General features: G+C 40.5%; 1 protein-coding gene across 3 annotated transcripts in view; it reads left to right on the forward strand.

Moving 5' to 3' along the window:
* Positions 1–17,989, forward strand: part of MMUT (methylmalonyl-CoA mutase) — a 33,984-nt gene that overhangs the window by 3,001 nt on the left and 12,994 nt on the right. For 2 of the 3 annotated variants that reach the window (XM_077812393.1, XM_077812392.1), the window contains 7 exons: positions 759–1,126; positions 2,577–2,734; positions 4,280–4,451; positions 7,137–7,385; positions 9,281–9,392; positions 12,357–12,472; positions 13,116–13,231. In XM_077812393.1, the coding sequence (XP_077668519.1) occupies positions 759–1,126; positions 2,577–2,734; positions 4,280–4,451; positions 7,137–7,385; positions 9,281–9,392; positions 12,357–12,472; positions 13,116–13,231 (1,291 nt within the window). The remainder of the gene's footprint in view (positions 1–758; positions 1,127–2,576; positions 2,735–4,279; positions 4,452–7,136; positions 7,386–9,280; positions 9,393–12,356; positions 12,473–13,115; positions 13,232–17,989) is intronic. The other variant, XM_077812394.1, reaches the window with a different exon arrangement.

Raw genomic sequence — 17,989 nt, forward strand, 5'->3', positions numbered from 1 at the left:
CCACTCTCCCATCCAACCCCTCTGATCCCTGCCCTCTGACTGTCCCGACCCCTATCCACACACCCGCACCCTGCCCACCACCCTGAACTCCCCTGCCCTCTAGCCAATACCCCCTGCCCCCTTACCATGCTGCCTGGAGCATCAGTGGCTGGCAATGCTACAGGTGCACCGCCCAGAGCACCGGGTCAGGCCGTGGCTCTGCAACTGCGCTTCCAGGCTGCCCAGAGCATTGCGCCAGCAGCGCAGTGAGCTGAGGCTGTGGCGGAGGGGCTGGGGGCTAGCCTTCTGGGCCAGGAGCTCAGGGACTGGGCAGGAGGGTCCCACAGGCCAGATGTGGCCCGCGGGCCATAGTTTGCCCCCCTCTGATCTAGTCTGACCTCCTACATAACACACATGACATGGCGCCCCACTACAGAGCTTGTTTCTGCTGCCCAGTGGCAGCTCCACTATGTTTTGGGCCTTTTATTCCCTACTTGGTGCCAGCAATTGGCCCTAAAAGCTATTTTTTCATTCTCTGACCACAGATTCAGAGCTGCATTGATGCACATTGAAAACAGGATTATCTTTACCACAGTAAGAGTTAGAAACTTTTTTTGAATGAAAGTTTAAATTCCACAGAAACTAATAGACCTCCAGAGAAGTTTGAAGATAGCCTGTGACACCACAAATTGGATCAGTTGAGACCTTGACTACATAAAATAAAGTTAATTACAATTCCTAAAGCAAACCTGTTTTACTGTTTGTTTTCATGAACCTAGCTGGACAGCAAGGATTGTCAGTTGCCTTTGATCTGGCAACCCATCGTGGCTATGATTCCGACAATCCACGAGTCCGTGGTGATGTTGGAATGGCTGGAGTTGCCATTGATACGGTGGAAGACACCAAGATCCTTTTTGATGGAATTCCTTTAGAGAAAATGTCAGTTTCCATGACAATGAATGGTGCAGTAATTCCTGTCTTGGCCACGTTCATCGTAACTGGGGAAGAACAAGGGGTGCCTCAAGACAAGCTTACTGGGACAATCCAGAATGATATACTCAAGGAGTTCATGGTTCGAAATACATACATTTTCCCTCCAGAACCATCGATGAGGATCATTGCTGACATCTTCCAGTACACATCAAAGGTATTCTTTATTTTAATTCGCTTCTGTTATATTATTTATGCAGTGCCCAAATGTGCACAAGACACTTTACAGAACAAAGAGAAAGATACCATGGTAGCTATTAACAAACAATGCAGGATGGGAAGTACAAGGTTTATAATAATAAGATCATATGGCAGTGGGGTAGGTACATCTTGATCATTTGGGGAAAATTAGATATTAATCACTATCGGTAGACAGCAAGGAAGAAATGAGATTTAGGAAGGATGTGCATAGTGCACTGGAGAAAGCTTGACAAATGGGGATTGGCAGGTTGTTTTGTGCGTAGAGGTCAGCATGGAAGAAGACAAAGGTAGGAGACAAGGGAAGGCTGGGCCAGAGTGCTGCAGAGTCTTGAATACAAGCAGAAGTTCGATATTTTTGAAATGCAGGACAAGGGGGAGCCAGTGGAGGGATTAAAAAAGAGTGGTTTTAATGTTGGCTGCGGAAGACTATTTTGGCTGTACCATTTTAGATAGGTTTGAGGGGGACAGTGTAACCATCAAGGAGACCAGAGGATGAGGTTTTAGTAATCGTGGTGGGAGATAATTAAAGCTCAAACAACTAATTAGCTGTTGGGGCAGAAAAGTAGAAACAAACTGGCTATATTAAGGAGGAAAAGCAGAATATCAAGGTGATGAGTAGAGTATAAATGTCTAAGTAGAAGACTTTGGCCAGAAACAAGTTTACTTTTGATTTGCAATTTACAATGAATGAGGTTGTCTTTAAGCATTATGGGCTAGATTTATAAAAGAACTTAGGCACCAACTTGCCACTTCAGCCACCTAAATCCCAGAATCAGTCCCCACCGGGATTCACAAAGGCCCTGCTCAGCTATCCCTGAGCCCTGTAGGCCCTTAAACTTGTGCAGCACCTTAGTTTTGCAGTAAATGTTCCCTAGGTGCCTGTTTCTGCTTTTGCCAGTGCTGTTCCATGCCAGTCAGCTGAATTTGTAATCCCCACAGCAATGAAGTAGCAGATCAAAGGTATTCCTCAACCTATTTTGCCTTTGGGCCTGATCCAGTAAGCATGCTCAGAACTCACTTACCGGGTCAGGGCCCTACAGACAAATTTACATAAAATGGTGACGGGTGAGGAGGAGTAGGACCTCCCTCATAATTTTTAGCTCCGTCATTAGGGTACTCACTTGGGATGTGGCAGACCCCTGGTTCAAGTCCCCGGTCCACCTGAGTGGGAAAAGGAATTTGAACAGGATCTACCACCTTTCTGGTAAGTGCGTAGCCAAATGTTGAAGCTGTTCCACTGTGCAAGAATGGTTGCACCAAAGAGAGAGCAAGGATGGGAATGACTCTGTAGCCTGGTGGTTAGAGCACTGTCCATCATCGTGCCTAAGTTTCTTTGCGAATCTAGCCCTAATAGGACAATTATCTGATTCTGCCCTCCCTGCAATATTGCTTTTTTGTTGCCGCAGAACATGCCAAAATTTAATTCCATTTCAATCAGTGGGTACCATATGCAGGAGGCAGGAGCTGATGCCATATTGGAATTAGCTTATACTATAGCTGATGGATTGGAGTACTGCAGAACTGGACTCCAAGCTGGTCTTACCATTGATGAATTTGCACCAAGGTAGGTAAAACAAATTCACAAGTACTTAGCTGATTTTTGGAAAATGAATAGAAACTCTAGGTTTTAATTTCATGTTTGGACTCTGACATTCCAAACTGTGCTAGTAACAAAGATAATTTCCATGTCACAGGCTGACTTTTTAACTAGCATAAGATTGCAGTGGCAAGGAGTGAGATCTGGTACTCCAGACAGTGAGGTTTAATCAACAGGTATTGCAGCCCTCTGGTGTCTTTTTTCATATTGTAGTTTTATTTATGCCTCTTTATATTCAACCAACAAAACACTGTTTGAAATGTTCTTTAAAATTCTGTTAATATCACAAGAGAATTCACATAACTGAAGGCATGCCTAGGTATCAATTTTCTTTAGTAGTAATAATTTGAATTGGCTCCAAGGATTTTGTTCAACTCTAGATGCTGTCAGACTGACACCAGAATCACAAGTCCTGATCATAACTGCAGATTATGAAAAGTTACAAATAGAGATGGCGCTATGTAGACGAACCAGTCTATGTCCTGACAGGTATCCAATATTAAATTAATGTAACACTTGAGGTTAATCAGAAGGCCCAGAAGAAGCATATTCAATGTGTGTTTGTGACTTCCATTAATTCTAACTGGAGTTAGACTCTCACTGAATTGGGAAATAGATTCTTAAACCTTTGGATAGTAGACTCTGCATGCTGAATGAACTCAAAGATCAGGACTTACAGTGAGCTGTAATGTTGTTTCTTTTGTGTGAAGTAAGTTCTCCAGTCCCCACATTTGTATATTTAGACAGGTTTTATTTAATTGTGTTTCAGTTGCCATATTAGTCTCTCTTGAAAATTAAGACCTTCATCCACTGACAGACACAGCAACTGTGTAAACTTCCCTTCATTGCCCTGTCAGAATGCCTGAAACCTGATTCGAAGAGAGCACTTTTAGGGTCGAGAGGGTAACTCTGTGTGCCAGTTGCATCCTTGACACTTCTGAAACTTTCATGACAATGCATTGTATTTCTTTTCTCTCAAAATCATAGAATATCAGGGTTGGAAGGGACCTCAGGAGGTCATCTAGTCCAACCCCCTGCTCAAAGCAGGACCAATCCCCAATTAAATCATCCCAGCCAATCCTTACAAGCATTAAGTCTCTGTGCCACCCTATGAAGTAGGTAATTACTATTTATTTTGACAGGCTTCAGAGTAGCAGCCGTGTTAGTCTGTATTCTCAAAAAGAAAACTAAGGAGAGTGACCACTTTAGGTAAGCTATTACCAGCAGGAGAGTGGGGTGGGAGGAGGTATTTTTTCATGCTTTGTGTGTATATAAAAAGATCTTCTACACTTTCCACAGTATGCATCCGATGAAGTGAGCTGTAGCTCACGAAAGCTTATGCTCAAATAAATTGGTTAGTCTCTAAGGTGCCACAAGTACTCCTTTTCTTTTTAGGGCCAGATGGTGATCCTAGAGACTGCTGTTCTTCCTCGATAAAAATGGAGAATTCTGGGAAATATATTGCTCATTATCCTATACAATTAAAGTCCTGGACATGTGCTCTTATTGCAGACTGTCTTTCTTCTGGGGAATTGGCATGAACTTCTACATGGAAATAGCTAAGCTAAGAGCTGGGCGACGGCTTTGGGCTCAATTAATAGAGAAAATGTTTCAGCCCAAGGAACCCAAATCTCTTCTTCTAAGAGCTCATTGTCAGACCTCAGGATGGTCCCTTACCGAGCAGGTTGGATTTTGAATTTTAAATGCTTTTCTACAAATGTGATCTTCTTAGGAGTAAATCTGTTCTACTGATTCATACATACTAATACAGTAAAAGCTTCTTTTATTTAGCATGTTGGGGAAATAGAGGGTGCCAGTAAGTGAAAAATGTCAGTTAACTAAGAGGGAGGGAGTTTGGGTGCAGGAGGAGGTGTGGGATGCCGGATCTGGGGGAAGCTCACCTCGGGCGGCTCCCCAGAAATAGCGACCCCAGAAATGGCGTTCCTAGTCAGAGGCGCGGCAGGCAGCTGTGCACACTGCCTTCACCCACAGGTGCCGCTCCCACAGCTTCCATTGGCTGCAGTTCTCGGGCAATGGGAGCTGCAGAGCCGGTGCTTGGGGCTGCCTACCCATGCCTCTGCCTAGGAACAGCAGAAACAGGCCGTCACTTGGTGGAGCCAGCTGAGGTGAGCACCCCTTGGGTCCGGCATCCCGCACCCTCTCCTGCGCCCAACCCCTTCCCCTGAACCTCCTCCCACACCCAAGCTCCCTTCCAGAGTCCATGCCCCTCCCCACGCCCGCACTCCAAACCCCTCGTGGCCATCCCTCCGTCTAGGAGAAGCAGGGACATGATGCTTCTGGGGAGCCACGCGGAGCCAGGTAGGGTGCCTGCCGGCCCCGAACCAACTGGACTATAAACTGAACTTTCTATGAAGATTAGAAATGTCAGTTTATAGAGCTTTCCGGTTGGTACAGGTCTGGATAACACAGCTTTTGCTGTATGCCTGCCCGTCTGATGCTTTATTGAGACAAGCAGTGTAGCAGATCTAATAGCTTTGGGGCTCTGTGATGTCCTCATTTACATGCTGCCCAGGATGACTTTGTGACTAAGTTAAAAGAGATCAGACTAAAACATTTCTCATTTAAAAATCTATATTTCTTTCATCTGGAAATGTTTTGTATCTGACATCATGTCCATATCCAAATCAGAAATTTAAGGGGCAGCATCAACAAAATATGCTGACTCAGCTAATATGATGCAGCCCCGCAAAAAAATGAGACACCACAAATGAATTCAGAACTTAAATCAACTCCAGTCACAGGTTAAACTAGTGACAACTGCATACTATGGTGACTGATGTATCCTACTGGTTAGATAGAATAGAAACTATTGTTTGAATATTGGCCAAGTGTTATTAGAGTGCAGATTTACAAACCCTTCCCACAGCCTGTTCTGCTCAGTAATGTCCATGTTTGTGAATGGGCAGAATGTAAGGGCTTTGTCTAAACAAGACATGATCCAGCATATATTAGATACACCTGTTCCCAGTTGATTTGAGGTAAACCAAAATAAGTCATTCATACACAACCTTTTTGCACTGGTTTAACTATATCATTTTTTTTAAAACTACTTAAACTTTATTGTGTGAATGAGCCTGAAGAGAGGTTCAGCTGCCCTGAATATGTCCATGTATGTTTCACATTTGTTATGTACAAGAAATGTACAGACTTCCTCCTGGGGCAGATATTGTGTGAAAAGAAGTGCCCTAATGAGCAAATAAATTAATCCTAATTTCATGCCTAAAGTGTACTTTTTTTTTCTGGGCTTTCCTGTTTGCTTTCCATCTTGGCATCCTCTCTTAATTGTTTCTTTAGTCTTTCCAGTCCCATGTGCTAAAGAGAGGAAAATCCTTCTGTACAAAATCGGAATTCATTTTTTGTAGTTTTGTCTAAATCTAATCATTCTACTGTCCCCTCAGATCACCTCAGTATGTGTATTATCTGTGGAGAAGTAGAGCTGTGCCTGGTTTTTAAATGAGTTATGTATGTGGAGCTTGATAAACTGAACTGAGAAATGTCGTTTTTATTAATTCTGTAGTATTTGTATAATTTTATTTGCACAAGTTAATGAGTTCCTTGCATTCATCGTACTAATATGAGCATTCTGTGGCAGCTAATTCAACACAATCTTTTCAAAATCCTGTTGCTGTCACTTTTCCAAATGAAAAAGTAACATAGCCTTTTTTTGTGATATGCATAAATGTATTCTCCGTCTAAATTATTACTCTAAACAAAATGAAAAAGTGATATTTAGATTAAAAACTTTCAACAGGTTCTAAAGAAGTCAAAAAAAAAAAAACCAGTAAGGGATAGCGTGTAGAGCAAAGAACTTGGAGGGAGAGTTGGAATTGCTTAGATTCTTTTTCCAGCTCTTGGTGTATGACCTTTCACAAATCATTTATTTTTCTGTAAAATAAGTATAATAAAAGAGCGGCTTTATTAACTGACTTAAAGCAGTGGCTTTTTTAGGCCCTCTGATAAAAGGTGCTGAATAAGTACAAGCAGTGAATCCACCTAGAAATGTGAAATCAAAAACTGTCTGATCATTTGTATGATAAACCTATGAGATGCCACGAGGGATTAGAAGGGTATTGTTTTATTTACTTGGCCAATACCTTTATAATTTGGATGTTTGTTTGTGGATCTTCACCTTTCAATAGAAGGTTCCTTATATGTATCAATTTGGTGACATTCGTATGACTGCTCTTTTCTTTTTCTAATTTGGCTGGTTTTTGTATAATATACATTTTTATAATCCAGTTATACCAAAAACCTAACACTTTTTTCAATCCATTTGTTTGAGGATAAAATAACCATCTCAGTTGCATGGCAGCCACTTCATGCTTCAGAGATTTCCTTTTGCTTTTAGGATCCCTACAACAATGTTATCCGTACTGCAGTTGAAGCAATGGCAGCCGTGTTTGGAGGTACTCAGTCTTTGCATACAAATTCATTTGATGAAGCCTTGGGTTTGCCTACAGTGAAAAGTGCTCGCATTGCTCGGAATACCCAGATTATTATACAGGAGGAGTCTGGCATTCCTAAAGTGGCAGATCCATGGGGGGGTTCCTACTTGATGGAATCCCTTACCAATGATGTCTGTGAGGCCGCTTTAAAGGTCAGTTGTGCTGCGGAGTTTTTTAATTACAGGGCACTGACTGTTTTAAGAAATGCCTTTTAAGCAGCTATTTGGTGTGAGAGTAGATTCTTAAAAAGGAACAGTGTATTGCATTTATTTTTAAGTTCCCTACCATTAAAGTCCAAATCCAGCAAAGCATGTTAAGCATGAGTATAGCTTTAAACATGCATAGTCCCACTGAAGTGAGTAGGACTACTCACTGCCTAGCGTTACAGATGTATTTAAGTGGTTTTATAGAATCATAGGACTGGAAGGGACCTTGAGAGGTCATCTGGTCTAGTCCCTTGCACTCATGGCAGGGCGAAGTATTATCTAGACCATTCCTGACGGGTGTTTGTCTAACCTGCTCTTAAAAATCCCCAATCATGGCGATTCCATAACCTCCCTAGGCAATTTATTCCAGTGCTTAACCACCCTGACAGGAAGTTTTTTTTTTCCTTGTGTCCAACCTAAACCTCCCTTGCTGCAGTTTAAGCCCATTGCTTCTTGTCCTATCCTCAGAGGTTAAGAAGAACAATTCTTCTCCCTCCTCCTTGTAACAACCTTTTATGTACTTGAAAACCACTATCACATCCCCTCTCAGTCTTCTCTTTTCCAGACTAAACAAACCCAATTTTTCCAATCTTCCCTCATGGGTCATGTTTTCTAGACCTTTAATTATTTTTGTTGCTCTTATCTGGACTTTCTCTAATTTGTCCACATTTTTCCTGAAACGTGGCTCCCAGAACTGGACACAATACCCAGTTGGGGCCTAATCAGCACAGGGTAGAGCAGAAACATTACTTTTCGTTTCTTGCTTACAACACTCCTGCTAATACAGGAGTTTGCTAGGTTAAGGCCTAGGAGAATACAGTACATATTTGGAATTAAACACATTCTAAAGGGAAATATTTCCACATTGGACAAATGAGCCAGACTTGTTAAGTCTGGAGACTTCTGATTTTTGGTGCCCTCTAATAGGATCCTGATTGGGTGCTTGCATCTCCCAGGGAAACTCAATGGGAAATGAAGGTGAGATGTTCCACCCATGTGCGCACCTAAGCGTCTACAATCTCAACTAAGGTGCTGCAGTCTATAGATTGCAGCAATCTACCTGAGACTATATAAGGATTAGAACTGTTTTTGGTACAGCATATCTTCCCCTCCCCACACACTTCCTGCCAGAAGACCTCAGGGGGTGTATTGTGGAAGAGCATCTTAAACACCCTGTGTGTAACAGGTTGGGGGTTTACGGAGTGGGAGCTAAGGCTGTGGGGAGAAGAGCAGCAAGGCACAGCCTGCAGCAATAGCAGAGCAAGACTTGAAGATAACGTGGTACAAATAACCGTTGTTCTAGCGTGGACATGAGTACAGACTAACACGTCTTTACTCTGAAACCTTTACTTGCATAAGTAGTTCTACTGATGTCAATGGGACTACTCACATGAGTAAAGTTATAAGTATAACCATTTGCAAGTTTGAGGCTTTAGACCTTATTCTGCAACTGTCTCCATATGAGGGGATCATGGGACTCCGTACAGAGCCCCATTAAAGTCAGTGTGGCTCTGCATGGGTGCAGACGTTCTGCCCAAGAAGAGTTAGTTGCAGGATGTGGGACTCAAATTGGATACCGTTCAAGAGCAGAGGTGAAGGAGCAGGAAATCTGTTTCTTATTTGCTTTGTAAAATAACATGCATTAATATACTGTTTTTTTTCTTTTTGTGTTTAAAGTAAGAAAGCTAAATTATACAAATATAAGTAGATTATTAATTTAAAGCATGAGACTTTTACGTAATTGTACTAATAAGGATTTAGATAATACTGACTGTAAAAAGTGGGTTTCATGAATCTTGCTACTAACCATTCTCTTAATTTATTCTTGTTACCTTTCTTAGCTTATTAATGAGATTGAAGAAATGGGTGGAATGGCCAAAGCTGTAGCTGAGGGAATTCCCAAACTCCGGATTGAAGAATGTGCTGCCCGACGACAAGCCAGGATCGATTCTGGTAAGGGCAGAGAGTGGGGGAGAGAGAGAACTTAATTCCGGAGGTACTGTTTTAAAATGTTATGCTTTTTTTGTTTGGAGATCTGAGCTTTAAACAGTGTTTTAATTAATTTTCACTTCTTAGACTAGGGATAATGGAATTTAATTAATAAAATGAGAAATTTTAGGTTGAATATCAGTGAAAACTTCCTGAGAAGGGTCTATTAGTCTGTGAAATAGTCTCCCACAGGAAGTGATGAAAGCCAGATTGCTTGACACATTTAAAACTAGGTTAGACAAAGCTTTAGACCACATGGTGAGGGAATATCCTACAATGAGTAGCAATGAACTTGCCTGAATTTTGTAATAGTGTATCTTCAAATCATGGCTATTGAAGTAAAAATATAACCGCCAGCAGATGTCATTAATGAATGTGGCTGGCAAAATTTCTATCTGAGCTCTAAGCAACTTTTGTTCTCTTATAACAATGGCCGAACTCCCATTGACTTTCCATTTTCTTAATCTCATTTCAAATATTAAAAAAAATAGAAAAGGTACAGAAACCACTAAATAAAGGAGCTTTATTATATGATCTCTTTTATTTGGAAAATACATTTAAAGGAGATCTTTAATTCAGAGTAGTAAGGAACAACAAACAGAGGTTCTGTGTCTTTTTTTTTTTTTTTTTTTTTTTTCTCCCAAGATGAATTTATTTTTAAATGGTGGTTATAGTCTTTTAGTTAATACGAGGCAGTTAATGTTAGTCGACTTTGGAAACACAACCTGTTATAAAACCCCAGTCAGCTAAAAATAGAATGTTAAATTAAACATTCTTACAGAATGTTAAATTGTTTGGTCATACACTGTAGTTTCTGAGGAAACTGAGATTTAAAGCATCTTCACATTATTTGTCAAAGACTAGGACTTTGATTTAGAGATGAAAGTTTCCACATCCATCATACTTAGCAGTCCAGTCCCTTCCCTCCCCCCCATCCTTTTTCCAATTTTTAAAAAATCATGTGTGTATCTATACTAAAATTGGTCAAAGTCTTCATAAGTGCACAACTTTTGCAGGCAAAACAGGGGAATCTTATGGACCCCCAGAAAGTGTTCACATGCACTGTAGGCCACAGTCTGAGAACTTCTGCTCAGTAGTAATTTAAGATGTGTATAGAACAGGGGTAGCCAACTTTTACCATTAAAGTGCAGCTCACAGAGCCCCTCTCCTCTGCTCCCCCTTCCATATTCCACCTACCTACACCCATAGTGACCACGATGGTGTTTTTTGGAAGATCACCGATGGATTGCAGTTTCCTCAGGAAGTCGGTGGTGTCTCAAAGATAGCTGGGAGTGCTGGTAGCATAGGGCCTGAGCAGAGAGTCCATATAGCCAGACAATCCTGCAGTTAGGGTGCCAATGTCTGAGATGATGGGGTGTCCAGGATTTCCAGGTTTATGGATCTTGGGTAGCAAATAGAATACGCCGGTCAGGGTTCTAGGCATGTGTCTGCACAGATCTGTTCCTGTGCTTTTTCAGGGAGTTTCTTGAGCAGATGGTGTAGTTTCTTTTGGTAATCCTCAGTGGGATCAGAGGATAATAGCCTGTAGAATGTGGAGTTAGAGAGCTGCCTAGTAGTCTCTCGTTCATATTCCAGCTTATTCATGATGATGACAGCACCTCCTTTGTCAGCCTTTTTGATTATGATGTCAGAGTTGTTCCTGAGGCTGTTGATGGCAGCGTGTTCAGCACGGCTGAGGTTATGGGGCAAGTGATGCTGCTTTTCCACAATTTCAGCCCATACACATCGACGGAAGCAATCTATGTAGAAGTCCAGTCTGTTGTTTCAACCTTCTGGAGGAGTCCACACAGAATCCTTCTTTTTGTAGCGTTGGTAGGAAGGATTCTGTGGGTTAGTATGTTGTTCAGAGGTGTGCTGGAAATATTCTTTGAGTCGGAGATGTCGAAAGTAGGATTCTAGGTCACCACAGAACTGTATCATGTTCGTGGGGGTGGAGGGACAAAAGGAGAGGCCCCGAGATAGGACAGACTCTTCTGCTGGGCTAAGAGTATAGCTGGAAAGATTAACGATATTGCTGGGTGGGTTAAGGGAACTACTGTTGTGGCTCCTTGTGGCATGTAGCTGTTTAGATAGCTTAGTGTCTTTTTCCTTTGTAGAGAAGCAAAGTTTGTGTTGGAAATGACTTGTCTAGTTTTTGTAAAATCTATCCATGAGGAAGTTTGTGTGGAAGGTTGGTTTTTTTTTATGAGAGTATCCAGTTTTGAGAGCTCATTCTTAATCTTTCCCTGTTTGCTGTAGAGGATGTTGATCAGGTGGTTTCACAGTTTCTCTGAGTGTGGCACAATCTCTGAGCATAGTCTGTGTATCTATTTACCTATTAAGACTGTGACTAGGTCCCCCTTCCATCTTCTCTTTTTTTAGACTAAACATGCCCAGTTCTTTCAACCTTTCCTCCTCATTTTTTGCTCTCCATTTTGTTGTTGGACTCTCTCTCCAATTTGTTCACACATTTTTTAAAGTGTGGTGCCCAAAAGTAGACCTTGTACTCCAGCTAGGACCTCACCAGTGCTAAGTAGAGTGGAACAGTTATCTCCCATGTCTTACATACGATGCTCCTGTCATTAAAAATATTTAGTAAAGTAAGTAGATGTGATTCTGACTGCAGGTAGATTTAAGGAGAAAGAACATACCATTTTTACATGTCACTTTTCAGCATAAAAAACACAAAGTCAAATATTCTTACATTTGATCATCTTCATAATAAAATGTGACAAGTGTAAACTTAAATCCTTTCTTGAGAGAAGTTTTAAATGCTTTGGAAGGTAGGACTGCCTAAAATACATAGTATTTCATTTAAAACATCAAACAATCACTTACCTAGCTATATAAAATATTGTAACCTTTCCAAAAAGCTCAGCAGTTTTGAATATAGCCTAAATTCTTGATCTTTGTGTGGGAAATCAACAGGTTCTGAAGTAATTGTTGGAGTAAACAAGTACCAGTTAGAAAAAGAAGAGACAGTTGAAGTTTTGGCTATTGATAACAGTTCAGTCCGAACCAAGCAGATTGAGAAGCTTGAAAAGGTAGGTGGTACTTTTTTGAAAAAGCAAATTCTTGTTGTATTTTAAGTAGCTCTGTGTGAAATTTTCTTCAGTGAATTTTCTATTTGCCAAAAAAAAAAAAAAAACATTTTTAAGAGCGCCAAACTGTTCTTAAACTCAGCAATTTAGAGACGGACACTGTCTGTAGCACTTCAGTTTCTCCTCTGAGGCTGATTCCTGAAATCTAGATTCTTTGCATTTTGCTTATTGTTACTCTCCTTATTTAGTTAGATTAAACAAAAATTAAACTGAATTTAAATTAAACCATGGCTCTTTCCAGCAAGAAGGAAATGATGTAGTGGATTCTCGAGCCTTTTACCATTGGACGCTTGGGTTCAAATCCTCCCTCACACACAGAGAGATGAGTTTGGTCTGATCATGACCTCTGCTGGATATTTGTCAAGATGACAAAAGAAAAAATTCAGTTTGGTATAATTTGTAGTATCTGCACCGAGGAGGTTCAACAATAGAGTAGCGACCTTCAACATACTGATGATAGCTGTATTCTTATTTGATTCCAATACAGGCATCTTCGACCAGGGAACCTTACCAGGCTCATATTGGAATTCCTGATTGCCTTATAGTTGCGTACTTAAACTGAGTATTTTTCTCTCCTTCATCTAAGGTAAAAGCAAGCAGAGATGAAGCAGCAGCCCAGCAGTGTCTCACTGCACTAACAGAATGTGCTGCCACAGGTCAAGGCAACCTATTGGCACTGGCAGTGGAAGCAGCACGCATGAGGTAGAGTAAGAAAAGTTGGAAAACATAACCAGTGTTAAAAGTTGACTGTTTCCCTTTAAAAAGAAAAGGAGAACTTGTGGCACCTTAGAGACTAACAAATTTATTTGAGCATAAGCTTTCATGGGCTACAGCCCACTTCATCGGATGCATGCAGTGGAAAATACAGTAGGACGATTTTATATACACAGAGAACATGAAACAATGGGCGTTACCATACACACTATAACGAGAGTGATCAGTTAAGGTGAGCTATTACCAGCAAGAGAGGGGAAAAAAAACCTTTTGTAGTGATAATCAAGATGGGCATTTCCAGCGGTTGACAAGAACGTGCGAGGAACAGGAGAGGGGGAAAAAATAAACATGGGGAAATAGTTTTACTTCGTGTAATGACACATCCACTCCCTTTATTTCTTTCAACTTTTCCAATAATTCTTGGATATGTAAGTTGCCTTATTTAATACATCACAGATAGATACACCCTTTTGGCTTTTAAATGGGATACATTTTTTTTAATGCAGGATAATATCCTTGACCGTGAAGGTGTGTGTTTCAGAGGTCCAGATGTGCATACCCTTTGCTGTGGTTTGGTGGTGTTAGCCAAATACAACTACTTTTTCAGTCTCTTAAAACTATGATTAATTTATTTTCAAGGGCAATATTGGGAATAAAATTTCCCCTAAAACGTTGCTGTTGACACAAATTCTGTTTACAGCTCAAGCTCTTATCAGTTTCAGACTATGAACGGGTTTCCTTGATGTACTGCTTTGCTGTTTTACGGGTCAGAGAGCATGAAAAGTGGCTGAGATGTGAAAAGGGATGGAGAAAAAAAATCTTATCACACTCTGTTTTTTCCTCCTTCCTTGCACCACAAATTGGTGTGAAAACATTTCTGACTAATATAGAAAACTCGTATCTACTTTATTCAAAAGCACTTGCTGTCTTTGTCTCAAGTAGTAAAGCATCTTCTGTAGTCATTCACCATTCTCATCTCAGCCACATTAACAATGGTTTAGGCTATGTCTACACTGAGATTAAAAATAACCCACCACGCTGAGTCTCGGAGCTTGTGTCGGCTGACTCAGGCACCTGGGGCTTGGGCTCTGGGGCTGAAAATAGCAGTGCATACATTCGGGCTGGAGCCCAGACTCTAAAACACTCCCCCTCATGGAGGTCTCAGAGCCGAGGCTTCAGCCCTAGCCAAAATGTCTACACTGCAATATTAAAGCCCAGCAGCTCAAGTCCCATGAGCCCAGACCAGTTGCGGCCATACTGCAAGTCTTTTATTGCAGTATAGACATACCCTTAGTTGCCATTTCAAGCTGAGTTTTGGTCTTTGGACTGTCTCCCGTTTGTCCTCTGCATGTGCTCCTGGAGGTTTCTAATGCAGTCACAGTGCCGAAAGTGCCCCTTAATAATGTGGATGGGCCAAAAATGAGCAAATCAAACTTAATTGCCTATCCACATCCTTAGAGCAGATCTTTAGCCTTCCATCTTCACTCTGATTCTACCACTACTTCATCCGCAACAACCATATGTGCAAACAGATCTCCTTTCAAAAGAGGAGAGCTTGTCACAACTCCCTCTGAAGCATGTCATCACAACTCTTGGAGTTGACAACATCACTGGAAGGTAATATTGGACCTCACAGGAGTTAATGTCATCATCATAATTCCCCAGTTAGTTCTCTGTAGCTCTGTTATTGTCCTGCAGTATACTTGTCCTTAAGCACTGTGCTGTTGAACAGAACTGCACTGACTAGTATGGCAATGTGGACAAATGTTTACTGGAAAGTAGATAGACTAATAAGAGATTAATAATCAATGGCACTACTTAATGCCTGTGCAGAAGAATATTTTGGAATGTTTCATCTAATAGATGAATGTACCACTAGTAAACACATCACTATAGAACCTTACTTTTGATTAACAAACCCCATGTGTGTGGGTCCCCTGCCTTTTGAGAGGTTATGGAGAAAACCCTTTAGCAATTAAGGATTATCTATAGGCAGTAGGTGCACTGCAAGACCCTTCCAATAAACAGCAATCAGTGTCCAGTAGAGTCACATCCTGCTCCTATTAGTCAGTGAGGCCTCTGGACATAAGGGCCAGTTTAATGTTTAAACTAACAGAGCAATAGATGGTTGGAATGCAGAATAAGAGAGAACCCAGCTACCTACACTCCCAGGAACAGCAGGGAAAGGATCACCCCTGCAGAGATGAGCAGAGGGGGAGGGAAGAAGATGCCAGCCTCTGACCCTGGCAGAAGCAGCAGATTAGATTCTAAACAGTTTGGAACCCATTGAAATGACTGGTTTTATAAATATAGGCCAGTACGATGCAAATATGAGTCACAATCCTTGTCAAAGAAACCTGAATTTCTAAAACAGAGTCTGAAATGACTTTGTTTCCCTCTTCCTCCATTTTGCTAATTTTCCAGTAGTTATTTGATATGGGTGCATTGCAATAAATGTGGATGAATGAGTATTGACATTTTCTTGTTGACCTTTATGAACATGACACATTGATTCTGTGAAATGAACAAAATGATTTAAATAGTCAGTGACAGCTGATGGAAAATTATCTCTGGGATTTCAGTTCTTGGATGGGCTTTAGGTGAGCCTACATATTTATCTAAATTACCTTTCAACATTCAGATTAAATTTAACAGGGATGTGGGATGATTTGACTCTTAGCGGAATTTAAAATTGTGGAGGTAGAAGAAAATAAAATGAATATATAATATTGCATTTGAATCTGAGTAATCAAAACTAAATGGATTTAGTTACAAAGTAATGGAAAGTTTTGTAAAAACTGAGATCTGTTAGTGTGAAATAGTAGGTCTAGTTAGTTATTTTCAAACTAGGAATATGGTTTGAGCAACAAAACCTAACAGTAGTTTTTAACTCAACAGTGTAAGACTGAGTGCAAGGTTCTACCCACTTGACTGGGATTGGAGCCCATGTTCATTATAACAGTGTCTGTCTGGTGTTGTTCAGGTCATTTGATTCTCCCCACGTTACGAACTGGACCCTCACAATTGGAGGTTGATCACAACCTCCTCAGACTTTATAGGGAGGACATTGGTTACTTCCATCTGTCTCCTGAGGTCAGATATAGCTTCTCTCAGAAGTATGTATTAGTAAATGACACAATTAGTAGAAGTCCAAAGCCAAGTAAAGATTTCTTAAGTATAATCAGCTGTTACTGGTAAACTGCAGTAACAGAGGAAAGCATAATACAAAGGTAGTGACAAAAGCTGCTTTAAACTATAGCCAAATATATTGCTTCAGAAGTGATACCCATATGTTAGAGTATTGAAAATATTATCTATGGTTCAGCAAAAAACTTAATTTGTCTGACCCAAAGTTCAAAGGTTGTCTTAGGTCAGTATCCTAAAGAGGTGTGAAACATGTCCCAGAACAATATGTTGGTCAATCCTCATTCAGTTTACAGAGAGTATACTTTTATTCTCCCAAAGACCAGCTTTATATTTGAGGGTCTGATGAGAACACTTGAAAAACCGCTGTCAAGTGATTACATTTCTCTTCCAACTCTGAAATGCACAAATGTGAGGCCATGGTCTCTTCATGTACCTCTTTAGTATGGAATTAATTATTCCCCATCTTCCTTCTCGTCTTTGAAAAGGTTCATTGTCAATGCTTGTACTTTCTTCCAGTCAGACTCTTGAGAACACCAACTTCTTACGCATTGCGGGTTAATATTTTCCTTTCTGGAGCTAGCAGATGTAAACTCCCTGTGCAGTACTTCATTATCACACAAAGGGAGAAAGATGCTTTACATGTGGCATGACTCAGTATATAAAAACATACCAATTTAAATATGCAAGACCAATTATTTAAATGAACTCATATCAGACCTGCTAGATGTAGTCTGTCACATGTCATTAATCATACATTCTCCAGATTTAACAAATCTAGTTTACAGTAATTTTGTTCCTTTGTGATTTCACCAATCTACTTTAGTTTTCCATGCATCTTATTCAGAAACCATGAAGCCCAGGTTTCAATCTGTTACTCAGTTCTGCTTTAATGCCAATTATGCAGCTATTTAAGAATGACAATCTAGTGGTAAATTGTTAGTGCATTCAGAAAGAAATCCCGATTAGCTGGCATCGTAGCTCTTTATTTCATATTAAAAGTTACCCCCTACACTTACTTATTTTGAAAATTCAGATTTTTTTTTAAAAAATCTGTTTCTATCCATTGGCCTCATAGAGTTTGATCAGAAATGCACACCTAAATTTATGAGGCCAATGGGCTACCAAACAGCCACAAATACTTAATCTATAGTATCCATCAGCACATATGTGAAATTGACTTGGTGGTTCCGTTGTGTTTTATGTTGCCACTAATGCCTCAGAGAAAATAACTGCTCCTGTTCAGACACAAGGATCTGTTCACTAATTTAATAATATTTTTCAGTTTTATAGCACCTTTTAGGATTGCAAAATGCTATACAAGCATTAACAGCCTGATCTATAAAAGAGGCGCATGCTGACTTCTCTCATTAACTTCAGTAAGAACTGTTGGTGCTCAGGCCCTATGAAAATCAAGCTGTCAATTTTATTTCTCTGATGACATTGTAAAATAGATGTAATGTTGCTGAAAGGTAAACTGCATTTTTGAAAAATTAAGTGACTTGCCAAAGTCATGTGATGAGTCAGCAACCAATCCAAAAAACAGAACCCAGATCTATAGCGCCAGACATTGTCTCGGTAGATTGCAGCCTGACCTAAATG

Source organism: Eretmochelys imbricata, chromosome 3 (genome assembly GCF_965152235.1).
Source record: "Eretmochelys imbricata isolate rEreImb1 chromosome 3, rEreImb1.hap1, whole genome shotgun sequence".
Lineage (NCBI taxonomy): Eukaryota > Metazoa > Chordata > Testudines > Cheloniidae > Eretmochelys > Eretmochelys imbricata.